This window comes from Pagrus pagrus (genome assembly GCF_965226575.1).
Source record: "Pagrus pagrus genome assembly, chromosome: 10".
NCBI lineage: Eukaryota > Metazoa > Chordata > Actinopteri > Spariformes > Sparidae > Pagrus > Pagrus pagrus.
The window spans coordinates 19,767,677-19,785,248 of record NC_140194.1 but is presented as its reverse complement, the minus strand read 5'-3'; the positions used below and the strand labels follow the sequence as shown (position 1 = coordinate 19,785,248).

The following is a 17,572-nucleotide window of genomic DNA, read 5'->3' as shown; positions in this document are numbered from 1 at the left end:
TTTGAATGGGTTTTTGGTTAGCAGAAGTTTATGCCTAACTCTCTGAACCCTGAAGTAGTTTCTGGGCATTTTTCACTTCTGTCACATTTTTACTCACTGTGGGCTCATTTCACTGGACCTAGTCACACAAGTCCTGCATCTCTATGGAAACAGCACAGTAAGAAGTCAAGTGTCAAATGTCTTTTGTGCAGTATAAAACAGTTACAATGCCATAAATCATACAAAAAGAAAAAAGCAATTTGAATTTCTTTGTATGTTTTTCTATGTATTCTACACAAAATGAAAAAGAAAAGGAGTTTATACATTCACAACATGCCCCAAAGTGTTAATATGGGATTTTTTAATGCAATGTTTAAAATGTAATTTAATGGATGTTAATGTTTTTTTCAGCATCTGGTTAGAGCAAACAGTTTATTTCTAATGTCTATTTATAATAACTCTGTGCACTTTAGTCGACCTTGGACTTTTTCTTCTATGAGTTTTTCCCTTTTTTCCTTCCAACTCCATGTCAAGCGGTTCAGGCGCACTAAACTCTTCACGTTGTTCTATGTTGTGACATAAATTACATCAGTCAATACCCCTATTTGAATTATTAGGCATTTACGTGTCTTAAAATAGGTGGTTGCTAACAAGTGGCTAAATAGACTACAGATATTGTTGGGCACAACACCAATTATCTTTACGCTGTGACTTCAGGTTCAAATTATTCTAACTTCTTTAAAACTTGTAGATAATTTATAATAAAGTCTGTAAAGTATATTGTAGTAAGACGCTTAGTGTTGGGGACAGAGTCATGCAACTGCGATGTAGTTTGTTTAGAGCTCATTTTCTGCAATAATACAAAATCCAGTAAAAAAATACCAAAGGTTTTTGTCACAGGAAACAGGGTGATGCTAACTTTCGGGTTAGCCTACAAATATGTGTTATCCCTGTAGCTTTCTTTAGTGCATAATTACAGCCTCTCTAAGGATTCATGATGTTTCAGCTGAGAAGAAACATAAAACATTTGATTTGGTTTGTAGGTTTAGGATTCTGCACTTTGGCTCCTGAGAACCACATTTCAATCATTGTTCACAGGCTGAGAAACCTATAATAATGGGATAGTATTAAACAAAAACCTCCAATGAGCAGCAATGGTAAACTTTGTTATCACTCTTAAAAATGCAGAGAAGTTCTTTGGCCTTGGCCCTGACAATATAAACTAAATGAGACACATCCGGTGTATGGTTAGTGAGGAGAGGGAATATCCTATTTTAGGGAGGAGGCGGAGGTGCGGTAGGGACGGGGGGAAACAGAGGGGGGACGGTAGATGAACGGGGGTGTGGAGAGTGGATTGTTCCACGTCAGTGGGTCGCGCTGGCACACTGCTGCTGACGTCCACAGAGACAAAAATAGGGAATTGCCCTGTGAAGCTCAGCGCGCTGATGCTCGTCAGCAGATAAGACTGACAGGTGTGGCTGGCTGAGAGCTGATGGTTTGCCTCACTCTGGATGTCTGTCGCTAAACTTTTGTTTTCAGGAGTGTTGGCTGATGGTTGAAGATCATCAGAAATATGAATTTTCTTTTTACAAAAATGATAACAATGATGACTGTGGTTGAGAAGTAACTGCATTAAAGACAACAAAATGTTTCTGATGTATCAGTTAATGGATTTAGCACCAGGACATAATTCAGGTGTCCAACACCACTCTCCAAACCAGGATCCTGCAGTTTATGACTATGATTTTTAATTAGAGTGGATGATTTTTGAGTGTGTGCTCATTTTCAACACTTAGACTTATGCAAGACTTGATGAAAACGACTGCTGACACATGCAGAGTAACATCAGCAGCTGTGGTAAAGTTTGTATGAATTGTGCAATACTGCCCCCAAGTGGATGAAGTTCTGCTTCACATCACATTATTTCCAGAAAGCTCTATAACACCAAATCACACACAAAGATGAGGTAAATATGACCTCATGCCCATGAGTAAACTCCTCTTTAAACAGAAGAGGATTTCCTGCTCCTCTAAAACTCTGATTTCCTCTACAAGCCCGATGATGCACAGACCTCGGGTCGATGCCAGCCAGACATACAAGAGTTTCTGAGTGGCACATTCACCCTGGAGGTGGCCATTAAACTGGAGTGGTGTGTTTTAATTGTGATGGCTTTACGGGCAGAGCTGCAAGTTTCAGCCAAGATGACACGATGGACACTTAACTGTCTGGATGGCCAGTGATGCTGCAGGCGTTTTGTCAACTCTGCAGTGTTGAGATGAAAAAGTTAAGTTTGAGTTCAGTTCTGGAGACAGAGAAAATAGACAAAAACTAATGAAACTAGACATCAGAAAAAAAATCTATACTTAAACAATACCAATTTCATGCGTCTAGGTAAAAGTATCTGCAGGGGCTGCCCTTTAGGGGGCGCTAGTGAGTCATTTTGCCCCACCCATGGCGAGAAACCATCAAACACAGAGATTTTCAGCATGTATGACACACATGCATCAAGTTTCATGATTTTTTGAGTTCCTTTTGTCCCACAAAAATGCAATTTATTTTGGAAAGAAAGAAAGAAAGAAACAAAGATTATTTGCATTTCATGAGGGTCCTCGCTGTAACACTTATTCTGAACTTCTTAAATGTTGCTTCTGATTAAATATCCCCCATATTATAATAAAGACACACTAAAACTAATAAAAACTAAACTAAAAGGCGCAGGCCCACTCTGGAAACTAACTGAATGTAAACTGAATTAAAAACAAATATGTAAATAAAAATAAAACTCAGAACTATAATAACCCTGAAGTGTGCTGTTTATTGTTTAATGTGTAGGTGGATGGGATCCTGTGCCTGGCTGATATCTTGACTGATGAAAGCAGCGTGGAAGCAGCCAGGGCCGAGGCAGCAGCGGTCGTGGCTCAGATCACCTCACCTCACCACACGTCCACGCAGCATCTCGCCAGCTTCCTGGAGAGCATGCACGACATTGTCACCGCGCTTATCAGTGAGTGGACGTGACACTGATGATGTAACACTGACCTCTGCCTTATTGTTTGGAAGAACAGGATTTGTTAATAGTTGAAAAAGTATCTACCACTGAGTTTTACTTGTAGAGAAAAACAAATGACGGGATTGATTTCTTTTAAAGGTTTATTTAAAGGTGTTAGACCTCTAGACCAGATCGCCAAAAGAGAACAACCTCAGACTGCCTCAAATAATATGTGAGTCAGCCAGTGCACTACGTGTATTGCTCTCAACTTAGTAAGCGATGTCTTATCCTGTCAGAGTTGTGCGAGACCGCCTCCTGTGGTGAAGTGTTCCTCCTGGCGTCTGCAGCCTTGGCCAACATCACCTTCTTCGACAGCATGGCCTGTGAGATTCTCCTGCAGCTCAACGCCATCAAGATCCTGCTGCAGGCCTGCAGAGACCGCCAGAGAGTCGACACTCCTTACTCAAAAGACCAGGTACACGTCTGCATTCAGGTGTTGTCTCTCACAAAATAGAAAGAAGATCCAAAATAATACGTTCATGTTGAACACAAATAGGTAGAGTGGATGTTAATGAATTTGACTTAGCAGTGCCATTGAGCAGAGCATGTGTGAGCTGTTCTCAAGCAAATAGCAGAAGGTTGTGGAGCTCTCACAAAGCATGTTAGTGAAGGTGTATGGTACAGCATGCAGTGCATTTGCAGAGAAAACAAAAGCAAAATCATGTTTCTTAAATATTTCATGGTGTTTTGTCTTCTCAGGTGGTGACAATCTTGGCAAACCTGTCGGTCTTAGAGCAGTGTGCTTCTGAAGTCCTGCAAGAACAAGGTAAGCTAATGTTTTTCAATGTTACATGTCATTGCTGTTTTCTGCTGTTGGATGAAATGCACCAGCAAGTGTTGAACAATTTATTAATACACATAGGTTGATGTACAAGCAAGAAAAAAACTGTGTAATTCTTCTTTAATCCTCAAGATGGCAGCATCTGATAATATCTGTGAAGTAGCCTGCAGGAGCCTAAATAAAACATCAACCACAGAGCTTAATGCAGATATTTATAAACAATTGTAATACATTTTAATGTTCTCTTTTATCATGTTTTTCTTCTTTCTATCATTTTCACTTTTTACATTTTCTGTTCTCAGTCCATCTATATATCTCTATAAGATATATAGTAATAGATACTGTACAACACTAGGATAGATACATACAGTATGTTTTCAGTAGAGGTCTGACAGGTTTTCCAGATAATTTGTATGACTTGCTCTTGCCCCCTTTAGTGTGCATTTTCAAAATGTGGTCATAGTAGCCAAAAATATTTATTCCTTTAGTCTGATTGAAATGTTTTTCAAAGTCAGATTGCTGCAGTCTTTGTCCCTAAATTGTCGTGAAGTAGAAATCAGCACAAACCTGAAAAATGATGTCTAACCACCTGAAAGCCTGAGTAACTGTGCTTTTTGTGTTTTTAGCTCCCCTATTTCTTTTTGTATTGAGTGTGTCTGGAATATTGACTTTGCTTTCTGACTGCACTTTTGGTCTAAATCCATTCCCACAGTGAATCGTGTAATGTCTGGCTCTTTTCTAATTCACTCAAGCACTTTGTTGTGTCTGAGTCCCGTGTAATTTGATGTTTGTGACGATTCAAACTCATCGTGGAGTTGTTGTTGTGTCTGTATTTTGTTTTCTTACTGCGTTGCATTGTCATTATCTTATTTAACTCATACCTTTTTCTGTTTTCCTGTCTCCGTCTCATTGTGGATGTGTTTCTTACTGACTGTGCTGTTTGTTGAATCTCTGATGTTCTTTCCTTCTTGGTACCTTTGATTCTTTGGTTTCCTGCTCAGCTAATCTATTCTTGACATGTCTTTTAGGAATAGAGCGGCTGCTGCTGCTGCTCGGAGAAAAGCCGTCCTCCTCCAGTCCGTCAGAGGGCGCCGCTTGCGAGCGTGTTCAGCAGAAAGCTGCTGTCACACTGGCCCGTCTGAGCAGAGACCCTGACGTGGCCCAAACCGCCATCCAGCTAAAAGGTAGTGTAGAAAGAAACACTGTTCCTCTGTTTATACTTGAATCAATAGTATTGTCTATTCATAAAGAGAAGTGAAACAAATCAAGTGCTGAAAACGGTTCAAACGGCAACACAGAATAAATGTTTTTGTGAGTTAATCGGCATCTAAATGAAGGAGTGTAAATTCATAAACATAATGAGAGCAAAGCTGGACCTGGAATTGAGCCTTGAGGAACTCCATTTGTAATTAAAGACGAAAAGACAACAAACCCATGAAGAGGACATGATGCCCTAATTCTGCATCCTTTAGCAGCTTAAATTTGTTTTTACTTTAAAGGTGCAATATGTAAGAATTTTAGTTTAACCATTCAAAAATGAACAACAGAGTGTGAAGAAAAATCAACTTTGACGTCTATGTATTGTGCTGCAGAGATATCTAAGCTAGCATGCTAACCAGCAACTAGCCCCGGCCTGTCCTGTCTTGCAAACTTGAAAAACGACCTCCTCACGGCACTCCTAAGCTCCTGTGCTTCCTCTGATATTCCAACTACCTGCATAGCTAACTGAGCTAACTAGCTAACGACAGCTACAATCATGGATGTATAAATAAAATGCAGTTAGCGGTTACTGTATTTCTGAATTTAAATGTTTAAAAATGGCTAGACCTTTGTTTCATATTTTGTGAGTTGTGTACTTACATTACGTGTTATATCATGCTTACAAAAATGTTCATAGCCAGAGAAATCCCACGTGTTTCATTTGTCTGCCTACCGCTGTGACTCAGGGGAAACATCAGATAAGACATCAGAGAGGGAGGCAGGAAGTTGGCAAACATGACTGAACATTAGACTTGGGTGATATCCAAAATGTTATATCATGATATTGTGATGAATATTAAGAACTTTTAAATTAGACATATAGTAAGTGTAATAGTATAATATATTAAGTGCTGCTAGTCTGTCACTGGTACTCTTCCCTCTAAACTCTAGAGGGCCAGCCAGGTGACAAATATCACTGTAATTCATTACAATGCAGTCAGAGCAGTGTCTCTCAGGTGAAGAATCACACAGCTGTTCGGTATTGTAAAACAATATTGCTAATGATGGCAAATATCGTGATAATATCTGATATTGGCCCAAGCTTACTGAACATAATGTGAAAGAAAACTTTGAAACATTACCTCGTCTGTGAACGTTTCTGCCTGAGTTACGTAGATAGATTTATGTTTTGTGTTGATTGAGAGGATCCTTTTGGCAGAAATCGCATACTTTGTGTTGAAGGAGAGAAGAAGGTGTCACAAGATCATTACACAGGCCAGAGGCAACGCAAGTTTATTTGTATAACACAATTCAGACACAAGGCAACTCAAAGTGCTTTACAGTACAAGGGCATACAATTATATTAAAAGACATTAAAAACAAGGAGGAAGACATCAAGAAACAAAACTTTTTTTTTTAAAAACATTAAAAATAAAAAAATAAGCTAATATAGCTTTAAGAAAGGTTTAAGAAAGACAAGACAATGACAGTTACAGTGCAGCTCAAGATATTGATCAAAGCCTTAAAACTGCTTCAATAACAGGCAGTGGCAAATAAAAAGGTCTTCAGCCTTGATGTAAAACTGGTGAGAGTTGGAGCGGACCTGCAGTTTTCCGGGAGTTTGTTCCAGATATGTGGTGCATAATAACTGAACGCTGCTTCTCCAAGTCTTCATCCTATCGCCGGACAGAAACACCTCGACTTTAAATACAAACTTAATTTAATAATTATTCAGAACACACACATCTCTGCGCCACTGTTTAGTTGATATCAATGTCTAAGAATGGGACACGGTATAACAGAATTTTTCTCCTGTCTTTAGCTGTTCCTCGTCTTATTGAACTGTGCCGCTCCCCTACTGAGAGAAATAACAGCGACTCAGTGTTGGTTGCTTGCCTGGTAGGTATAAACTATGTGTCTATTTACTGTGTGTGTGTGTGTGTGTGGGTGGGTGTGTGTGTGTGTAGACTGAAACATATGAGTGTATGACTCCATATCCTGAATACAAATATATCATTTAAACATTCAAACTGCTTATTTTAGCCATGCCCTTTACGTATGATATATTTTCAGCTGCAATCAGTATATAGTACAAATTGACGGCATTATACCACAGGCCCACACATGTAACATCAGTGGATCAAATGACTGTCCAATTTAATTACATCCACAGGGCAATATCTGAAAATTGAAAATATATCACTGCGTCAGTATGTTAAAGCTGTGTTGAGATAGCTGACCGGTGCACATCATCTCAAACGTTGTGTGTTTAAATATGTACATATCATGAATAATATCCCTGCTCGTACTTATCATTCTCTCATTCTGATCATCATTATTAAGACCAGATCTTAGGGCCGATGAGGGGATTTGAAGCGCATAATGGTCAGGCGGTTAATTGGGCTGCCTCGCTGCGCCCAGAAAAGCCCTCTTCTTCGCTGTAACTGTACTCGTCAGTCTGTTCAAATTAATGTGATTCTATTTTATCCTTTTAGCCAAGGGTTAAGTAGAGCATTTGTAGGTGTTGAATTTTTACCTTCAAAGGAAGCTGAGCTTTCACAGATCATTTGTAATCTTAAATGTAAATGTTGGAGGCTGGTGGTTTAAATTAGTTCGAGGCGTCACACATGTTACTGCTTTTAAAATTACATGAGATGTGGGGAGCAAAACTGAAACAGCTCCTGGTCTGGAAGGACTTGATTTAGTACAGTATGAATACAGTTTGTTGTTTTTTACTGTTAACCTGCAGACACACAGTTTAAAAACGTTAAAGAGACTCTAAGTGCTGTATCGTAGGCAACTGGACTTGTTTCAGTTTCTTGACGACGTTTCACCTCTCATCCAAGAGGCTTCTTCAGTTCTAACTAACTGGAGGGGAGTCGCAGGCTTTTAAACTCTGTGTGGGAGTGTCCTTACAGAGTCGTTAAGACTCTGAGTTTCAGAGTCGTCAGGGCCGCTTGAGGGTTGTTGACTTCATAGTTAATGAGACTCCTGAACTCATTCTCAACACTCCACTGTCCAAAATAGATGTAGCAGGACTCAAGGATGCAATCATTAGACAATAAAGTTACCTTGTACCTTAATGTTGCTTTCGCTAGCTAACATCAGGGCAGTACAGTACGCTTGGTGCTCACTGTAGAACTTGGCCAGTCTTAGGTTTTTTTTCCACAAACTGGCAACCACCAAGGCTGCTGATCGCTGACGAAACACAGATAGCACGTGATACCAATGGCGTTACACTATTGGCTCACAAAGGAAGCTCCAGAAGCTATAACCAGCTGTCAGAATTCTTACACAGAGATAAAGAAAACAATCATTTTGGACCTGACAAACATTTTAAAATTATTGATTCACAATTATAGTAGAGTTTTTAAGGAAAATAGATACTTTTATTCTGTACCTTTCTACAAGCTCTGTAGATGTATATTTTTTTTGTCTACATAAAGACTTTATCAATAAGACTTTTTAATGTGCACAGATACAACTCTCTCTGCCAAGTTATCTGTACGTGTGATCGCATGTGTATTTATATGATTTCCGTGTGTGTTTTTGCACACAGGAGTGCAGTGTGATCTTGATATGTGATGATGCATATGTCTGTGTGCCTGTGCACATGTATACTGAAATGTGTGTGCGTGTGTGTCTCCAGGCTGCCTTGAGGAGGCTCGCAGCAGGGTGTCCAGACAGCATCGAGGCAGCCGACCACCAACAGCTGATCAAACCGCGGCTGGTCGACTCTTTCCTGCTGTGTTCCAACATGGAGGAGAGCTTTGTATGACGGCCTGCACGCCGAACACTGCTAGTGGAGGGCTGAACTCATGTACAAGATCATGTGTCATGATACAGAAAGGACTAATGAGCAGTTACACTCCAAAATATCACATCTATATCCTGATTGGAGCTTCGGTTCGTCACTTCCGGAGCCCTGACAAGATTTTGTTGCCCAAATGTCATCAAGAAAGGAGTGAAACTGCTAAAATGGATGCAGAGGACATCTTTATGTAAATGTACATAACTGTGTTGCCGTGAGCAACTCAGTAATCACATTAAATGCAATGAATGTGTACAGTGTTGTAGAAGGTCATTAGCTTATTTTATTCCACCAGGAATTTCATATCAGTAAATATATGGCTAATTACTTTGTACAAGTAGGTGCTACTTTTTGAAAATGAACCCGTTTTGAAATGAAACACTTTTTATGCTATCACGGTGCAATTTATTTGATCTCGTCTGAAAGTATTTCATCCAAAGCATTTTGGCTATCTGAGACAGGAGGAAGATCCATCACACAAGTGGATAACACACTAAAATGACTTGATACGATCATCTGAAGCATTCAGCGTCTGAGTGCCAAGATGTTTGTCTGATTAAATTCTTCTCAAGTCTTTTATTATTGGTCTGATAGAGAAATCTTTCCTTTTTTGACGTTTTCAATCAGCAGCCACTTCGTTGGGATAACCATTTTTAAAGCTAAATTATTAAAGTGAGATTAACCAGCAACATGTGTTCAGTTTGTTTGTTATTTGAGTACATTATTGAAAGGGCACTATTGGTATTTAAAATGTTTGATTGAGGCATATGGTCTTGAATTTGATTAAAGAAATGCTTTTTTATTTAAATAGAATTACCATTATTGTATGCCATGCATGGAATAAAGGCAATCATCTACATGATGTTCAGTCTGTCGTGAAGTGAATTACTGTCTGGTTAATCTCTATGAACAGATATCTGCATACGAATGTAGGATCTGTTGGCAAGGGACAAGATTTGGTATTGAAAGCGTTCTGATGACTGACCAATCACGGTTGAGCACAAATTGTTTTCATGGAGGTAAACAATCTGTGTGGAGGGCAAAAGAGACGGAACACGGCTGAAATGAAGTCTTGGAACCCATCAGCAATTATCTGATGATGGTTTAGTTTATTTTTTTTTATAACATTCTGAAATTGATTTGCAGTTAAATCAAGAGCCGTCTCTTAACTTTAATTCCATGCACGCGTCTCAAGTTGATTAATTGACTGTTAACGATGACCTGCACATGGAAGAGGAAGTCTTGGCCCTAATATCCGTCAACTGGGTATCATCTGGCTACACCAGAACATTGGCCATTTCCCACAGAGGCTTAATAGCCAGTGGGTTCCGGGATTTCTCAGAACATGGAAATCCTGCAAGAACACATCGTTAATACAGTGATCGTATGCTGCCAAAACAAATAGATATTCGACGGGAAAGTGAGGAGTCGCTTAAAGTGATGACCCTACGGAGAATTATTACAAATCTGCAGCTCTCCTCAGCGTCACAGAGCTTTGAGTTAGTTTCAGCTCAGCTGTTTTACTGTCTGATCCATGAACTGACTGTTTTGGTTCACTTTTACTGCTCTTGAAAGAATGTTTTCGGTGAGAAAAGCTCTTGCTTTAACTTATCATTCTGAAGTTAATACCAGTGTTGGACATGTTACTTAATAACATGCACACACACTCTCAGAGTTGAGAAGATGAAATTAAAATGTTTAAGTCTATCTGTTTAACAGACTGCACTTTAAATGTCATTCATATTTATTGTGGTCACAGAGACACTGTTACACCACTGGTACAGCAGACCAACTCAAAATTTAAAATATCAAGCAGAGAGTCCCACCTTAACGCAGAATGAGTGCATTCAGGGTCCATGCAGCTCCTCGGAGGCCCCCCGACCTCCAGCTATCTCAGAGGAGCTGTGCTCACACATTCTGTCTTGTCACAAATGCAGCCACAGAGATGAGAAAAGCCTTTGAATGAGACTCACAGAGAAAGAAACAGGCCAAAAGACGAAGAGGAGGTGGACCCAAAGGTCTACCTGTTGGTCCTCCGTGAACCACCAGGTCCTCTCATGAAAACAGGAGGGACATTTGGTATTTAAGCCTCCAACTTTCCAAAAAACCTCAGGTCTCGTAGGGAGGAATAGTGCAGAGTGTAGCTGTGTCCATTAAAAACTTGTTATTAAAATATCTACTTTCACATGTTGAAAATTCATTCATTCATTCACAGTGGCTTTAATAAGGGTTCACAAGCCCAAATGTAGCAGACATTTTCAGCTGTGACATGATGCAGCGAGTGATTACAAAGAAATATGTGAGGGCTTGTCCGCACAACTTGTCCTTTGTATTGTCATCTCTTTGATAAAAACATTCTCAGGTTTTTTTTCTCCATACGCCTTCCTCTCCTTGGAGAGACAATTGAAGGCCTTCTTGCTTTCTCTGTAGCTTCTTTTTCACCTAAGGGCACTGCTGCTGAGCCTGGACTTGTAACACTCCAACCAAGTGTGGAGACAATTGAGCTGCTTCGCGTGCGCGTTGTCCAGCGTACATGTGGGACCGTGTTCAGAGGCCTTTGTGATAGAATATGCTCCTGCCTCGCTTTGTTGAGACCCGATGAAATATGTATCGACGCAGAGGAGAACTAAACAGACGGCCTAAAAACACAGGTTCCTTTGATATTGTTTTGGTTCGACCATCACCAAGATACTATGAACTGTAGCTCAGAGTTTTTCAGTTTCTCTCAGTTTCTGAGCTCTTGAACTTTCCTTTTCCTTCTACTCCATCGTCTTCTGTCTATATGTTGCAGTGGTGTAGCAAGAGCTCAACTCCTTAACTTTTAGTACTATAAATGTCCCCTGTGACTGTCATACTACTATATTTTATATCATTAGATTATTATTACTCATGCATTATGTAAAAGCAGGATTACTGTTGAAGTTGAGATGGACCTAATTTGTAACTACGTTGTATAGGACTGCAACTAGAGATTATTTTCTGAAAAAAAACTGAAATTAGGGATAAATGCCATCGCATCCCCTGAGCCGAAAACGACAGGTTCTCTTGCAACCTATACGCTAAAGGTAGCAAGTTACCTACACGTGTATACAAATGTAAACAAGCTAGCAGCTGTTTCCTTTTTCTTTGCAGGGATTTAGTCATTTTAATCAGGGCATGCCAACTTTGTGGAACTTTGACCAGCAAAATTGCAGCCGTAATCAAAAGCAAAGACATGTGTGTGCTTGACCCCACAAACTGCCTACAAACCAGCAATCTGAGTTCTGTGTGTCTCACATCCTGCATTGCCCACATCCAGCACCGGCAGCCAATTTTTATTCGTCTGCATTCGCAGTAGCCTAAAACGAACTCCTAATATAAGCATCACAAAACAGTCAAATTATTGTACGCTATTGCTTGTTTGGAATTATTGATTGTACATCAGAAGGCAAAATTAACTTACAAATATACAATTATCGTACATCTGGCAACGCTGGCGCTGTTGCTGCATCCTGGGCTATGAGCCACCCAAGATGATTGTGACTGGTGTAAAAAAATATAAACAAGCCAGAGTGTTTTCCCTCTGTAGCAAAATGATAATGGGTGCAGCCAGACCTTTCCTCCAGAGCTGTGGAGGTAGTCTGACTATACATAACATAAATAAAAGTGCAATAGTTCCCTCTGAGGTGAGCGGAAGTAGAAAGTGGCGTGAAAATAAATGCCTCAAGTAAAGTTTAAAAGCAATTGATACCATTTTAAATAAGACAATTTAACAATAATAATAATAATAATAATACATTAATGAATTAATCTACAGAGCTTGTAGAAAGGTGCACAATATATTTTCCTTAAAAATATAGCTAGCAGTGTTACTATCCTTGTAATATCAAAGTTTTAACGTGGTGGTCAATAATGAAAAATCAACAAACCGATCCAATCTAATCTAATTATTCATCAAAAGGGTCTCAGAATATAACAACCACCACTTTCTTTTTTAATGGAAATACACATTACAAATGAAACTTGGTACTTCATAATGAAAGGCCGAGCTGCACTACAGAGTCATTTTCATGTCAGCTTCACTGTCCCAAACTATAAATCACAGACACTTTGTGTAGGAAAGCTGAAGTCTAATGCAAGAAGACACTTCTTTGTAACTCTCCGGAGACTTTAATATTTTATGTCCCACATCTTTTGCCTTTGCACTCTAAGTTTTTCTCTGTGTGACTTTTTTTCTTTTTATTTCAGAAAATGATTGAAATTTCTTCTTCCTTTGAAAGTGCTTTCAGATGTTGATACATTAGACTTTACTTTTGCAAAACTTGCAAATTAGTCTGAAATGATTCAACCAAACTTACGAGTCAAGTTCCTTTGGCTTAGAGTTTAAAAGTGCTTTACTTCACATTTTTCCAAGATGCACACAATGAAATGTGGACTCTTGTTTTCACTCCTGGAGCTCCTGGAACAATGTGATGTCTTAATATCGTGTGTTAAGACGCACATTTAAACAGCTTCTGTCGGTCCTATTAGCCTTCAATAACTTCAATAAGGTGAGGTTGTATTTTTGATGAGAGGTCAAGAATATGCAATATGCTCAATATTCAAGGCACCAAGATAATTTATCTGCATTATAAAACATACTGAAATTAAATGTTGTATTTTTTTCATGCTACACAAACATAGAACATATATACAGTTATTTATTTACATAAACATGTATAACAGGTCATGCATTTTTTTTAAGTTACGTTTGTAGACGGCACATCCCCACATAAAATGTTCAATATCAGGTCAACACTCCCCATCCCCTTTGACTGCGTTTGAGCACCAAGCATCATTGATGTAAACACAGCGTACACCCCTGCGTCCTGCGGCCAATTAACTAAATTGCTTCAGTTAATTGTCACAATTTTAATTTCATTTGTATATATATACTGTACATAGAAAATGAAATTGAAATTGTGACGATATAACATATATGATAATATGGAATAAATAATTTTGCTGTAATTGCAGCTTCAGTGTTCAGACTTTGGTTTAAGGACCGGGGAGGGAGCAACTGTTTTACTTTGTTTATACATGTATGTGGCGGACCCTGCCACCTTTGTATCTTCAAACAGCGTTCTATCCTTAATTTCTTCTGAGGACAACTTGTTTATTCAGTTATGGAAAAAAATTATATTTCTGAGTTTGCATCATTACCTCATTAATGTTGTAATCTGAGTATGAATTTTCTTCTCAAAAACTACATAGTGCTCCTTTAAACTCTGGCTCTTAACAGACGCACAGACCATGCATGTACAGTGTGTGCCTGCATCTAACTGTCCGCGTGACAGCTCAGCCTCTGACTGAATATAAATCTAACCGGTTATTTCATTTCGTTTCCCTCTTTTTCTCTCCTTGTCTTCACATGATAATGCGTTAAGAGTCACGACGCCTCAAGACGAGCGTTGATTTCATGCTCAAGCTGAAACTTTTCAACTCACACATCATCAAGTTCACAAGACCAAGAACAAATTGAAATTCACTCATGTGTTTGCATTTTCATATGCAAACATGTTCATTCTGCCTCAAAAATGTGCTTCATCTTCTGTCAGTTTTGGACCATGAAACTGTAAAAACTGAAACACACACGCAAAGACTCTCTCTCTCTCTCTCTCTCTCACACACACACACACACACACTGCAGCACATATAGACCTCACAGTAAAAATACTAATTATGACTTCAGTGCCATCACCTGTTGGACAGCCAATTAAGAGTGTAACATTTCTGTTCACTGATATCTCTCCCCAGCTGGCTCCCATTAGAGCACCCAATGGGGATTTTAATTGCTGAAATAAAACCACAACATTGAGAGTAAATTAATATCAGCACTTTGCGGTCTCAACTTTTGGCCAAAGTCAGTGGAGGGTAAAAGCCTAATGCCAAAAATGTTCAGGGGTTTGTGTAGAGTGGTCATAGCTCCTGTAGCCGCCATGCATTGGTACTTCATGAAGTTTTAACCTCTGTACTGCACAAATCTCCAGTCATGGTATTATTCTACTGCATGTGTCTTGATACTGCAGAAAATAAATTGTAAATTAACATAATGCTTTGACAACTACAGGCTGAATAACTAGAGTTTTACCTTTTAGTTTTTGTATTGCAGAAATTTGTTAATATTCATTTAAAATGCTTAAATGAGTTGGTCCCCATTGTGTTTATGTCATGCGTATGTCTGTTCCACTGACCCACAGGTGGCGGTAATGGGCAAAGATGTGGGAATTCACCAGTAAAGACAGGGAAGAAGAAGACTGCAAGCTGGCAAACATTTCTGAAAACAATGCTGCATTTAAAATATTTTTCAAACACCAGTTTTGCAAATGTTTGATGGGGAAAGGAAATGCATTCAACACATTTTAGAGCTCAAGGATGCACACAATGGCTTCGGTGAGTAACAATGAATACAAACTTAACATTTGTTGGTTCCCAGGAAAAGTCTACATGGCACTAATTACCATTTTTACACCAAAGTTGGCATGCATATGCTATTTTTTCTTAAATGCACTAAAAATAGGTGATTGACTCCTTTCCCATTGTCAAGTGGCGAGTTTACCTTTCATTTTGTTTTTGATTTGTTTTTCCTCGTGTGTCACACCATCATTAACAGAGAATTGGCATGTTCACCCAGGTGTTGTGTTGTCATCAGAGCCGATCAGAGCTGGAGCCAATGAACAACCGAGACTTTTGCAGAATCATTGAATGCAAGAGTGAATTTCAATTGAACACATTCACGTTAAAGAAAAAAGCCAGATGTTAGAAGGTGTTAGTGGGTTTTGTAGACTGTAAGTCTACTGCAAGCTAGCAAACATGGATGAAAATAAATGCTGCATTTAAAATACCTATAAAGAAAACATCTTTTCTTGTCAGTATTTAGCCAGCATCCACTCAGTAAAACCCAGCAATCCTTGCATTATTCTAGCTTTTACTATGCAAAACCTCATTTTGACACAATACAATTCCCTCTGCACCTGCCTGTTGGTTTGTGCTAAAACTACCACTAGACCAAGGCAGACTGTAGATTCTGGTGTTTACAGTAAACTTTCAAAGGCCTTCAAGGTAAAACAAAACCCATTTCTTCTTTGAGCTCAACAGAATTCCTGATGGACTGCCATGAATTTGTTCATTGTTGCCTGAGTGCACCTTAATTCGTGGGAAGGCAGGACAGCAGGAGGTCGCTCTGTGTGGGTCAGAACTGAATCTCAAATAAACGCTCAGACAGCTCCTTTTTGTCCCAAGACGTGCAGCCTTGATCAAATGTTTGGCATATTCAGAGACGCAATTTATTTTTCACGCCGTGAAGTAAAAGATAAACAATGGTGATTAATTTTCAGTGACAGAAAATGAACATTTTAGAAGAATTTTTTTTCTTTCACTAAAATAACTCTCCAGCGCGGCGTGCAGTAGCTCGCTGGACGGAGAGCAGCATGCTTGTGGAAAAAGGAATGAATTAATGAAATGTGGTGATTAAAATTTGAGAAGCCACAGTCTTGTTAGTTTCAAAGGGTGTTTTTATTAAGTCTGTATTTTTTCATTTTGGTGTGTGTGTGTGTGTGAGACAGAAAGAGAGAGAGAGATCCTGCTGCTCTTTGGGGACTGGGGCTATTGCAGCAGAGAAAATCTGCCTTGAACAACTTGTGTACACACACACACACACGAACACACGTTTGTACCGCTGAACTTACGAGGACCCTCACTGACATCATTGATTCTAGCTCCTAAACCAAAATCATCTTGCGCACGTGACTACTAACCCCAACCCTTAACTGAAACTATGAAAATAATCTCCTCACTAGTGTTGCATTGATGTTTTCAAGGTTAATTCCCCAGATTTACAAAATCTAATTTTCTCACTTACCTCTTGTGATATGGTCATCTATCTATCCTACACTGGAGTTTCTTTTTCTGTTATAACTGCTAACAAAGTGGCTTCGCTAAGTCAGTTCCAAACATGTTTCATTTCCTACAACTTCATCACTATAAAAGCCCCACGTTAATTAGTCATTTAAAAGCTTTTATTGTGAAGCAGCATTACGGGAAACATTGTGTTTTCACCAGCAGTAACTAAACATGACTCCCAAAATAGCTGAAAGCCAACACGGCAAAACAGTACAACGCAACAGATGTTTGAAAGTACGAACAGGACGAGAGAAACTAAAGTGATTCAGGTAGAAACTATGAAAGTACTGAGAGCTGGTCCATCGGTACGGCCCAGTTTGACACAGCGTGTCCAAAGGTGCTGGTGGAAAAAACAGCATAAGGGTGGCCAGACTTAGGTCAGTTGGCTGCTTTGTACCTTCCGTGTCATGACAACGGCAGACAGCAAGGTGGTTGCGTTTGTACTAGTTGGAGGATGGCTCCCGAGCTGAAGGCTGTGCTCTGTTCCAGAGTGACGTAGATACGTAGCGGAGGAACAGACTGGACTACAAGAACACTGTTCACTGTTCCACTGAGGAGAATAACTCCCTTTGCTGTGGACTTTGGCTTTTGCAGAGAAGTTCATAAGCACACACTTTTACCAACAAATCAGACAATCTTGCTTTCTTCTACACATGCTCCATGTAAATATATAGGCTACACACACACACACACACACACACACACACACACACACACACACACAGACAGAAATCTGTTTAGATAATTTGAATAAAACGTTTTCCATTGTCTCTTTAAAAAACCATCAGGCCGGTACAGAACAGCCTAACTTAACCCCTGTTCACTACGGCCA

The 17,572-nt window shown here is 39.4% G+C and overlaps 1 protein-coding gene across 4 annotated transcripts in view; it reads left to right on the top strand.

The window, feature by feature from the left end:
- The window catches only part of insc (INSC spindle orientation adaptor protein), a 51,802-nt gene extending 42,150 nt beyond the window's left edge, over positions 1-9,652 (top strand). For all 4 annotated transcript variants that reach the window (XM_084364199.1, XM_084364196.1, XM_084364197.1 and 1 more), the window contains 6 exons: positions 2,812-2,983; positions 3,265-3,443; positions 3,728-3,794; positions 4,838-4,993; positions 6,832-6,908; positions 8,659-9,652. In XM_084364199.1, coding sequence (XP_084220325.1) covers positions 2,812-2,983; positions 3,265-3,443; positions 3,728-3,794; positions 4,838-4,993; positions 6,832-6,908; positions 8,659-8,787 — 780 coding nt within the window. In that variant the 3' untranslated portion in view covers positions 8,788-9,652. The remainder of the gene's footprint in view (positions 1-2,811; positions 2,984-3,264; positions 3,444-3,727; positions 3,795-4,837; positions 4,994-6,831; positions 6,909-8,658) is intronic.
- The last annotated feature ends 7,920 nt before the right edge of the window (positions 9,653-17,572 follow it).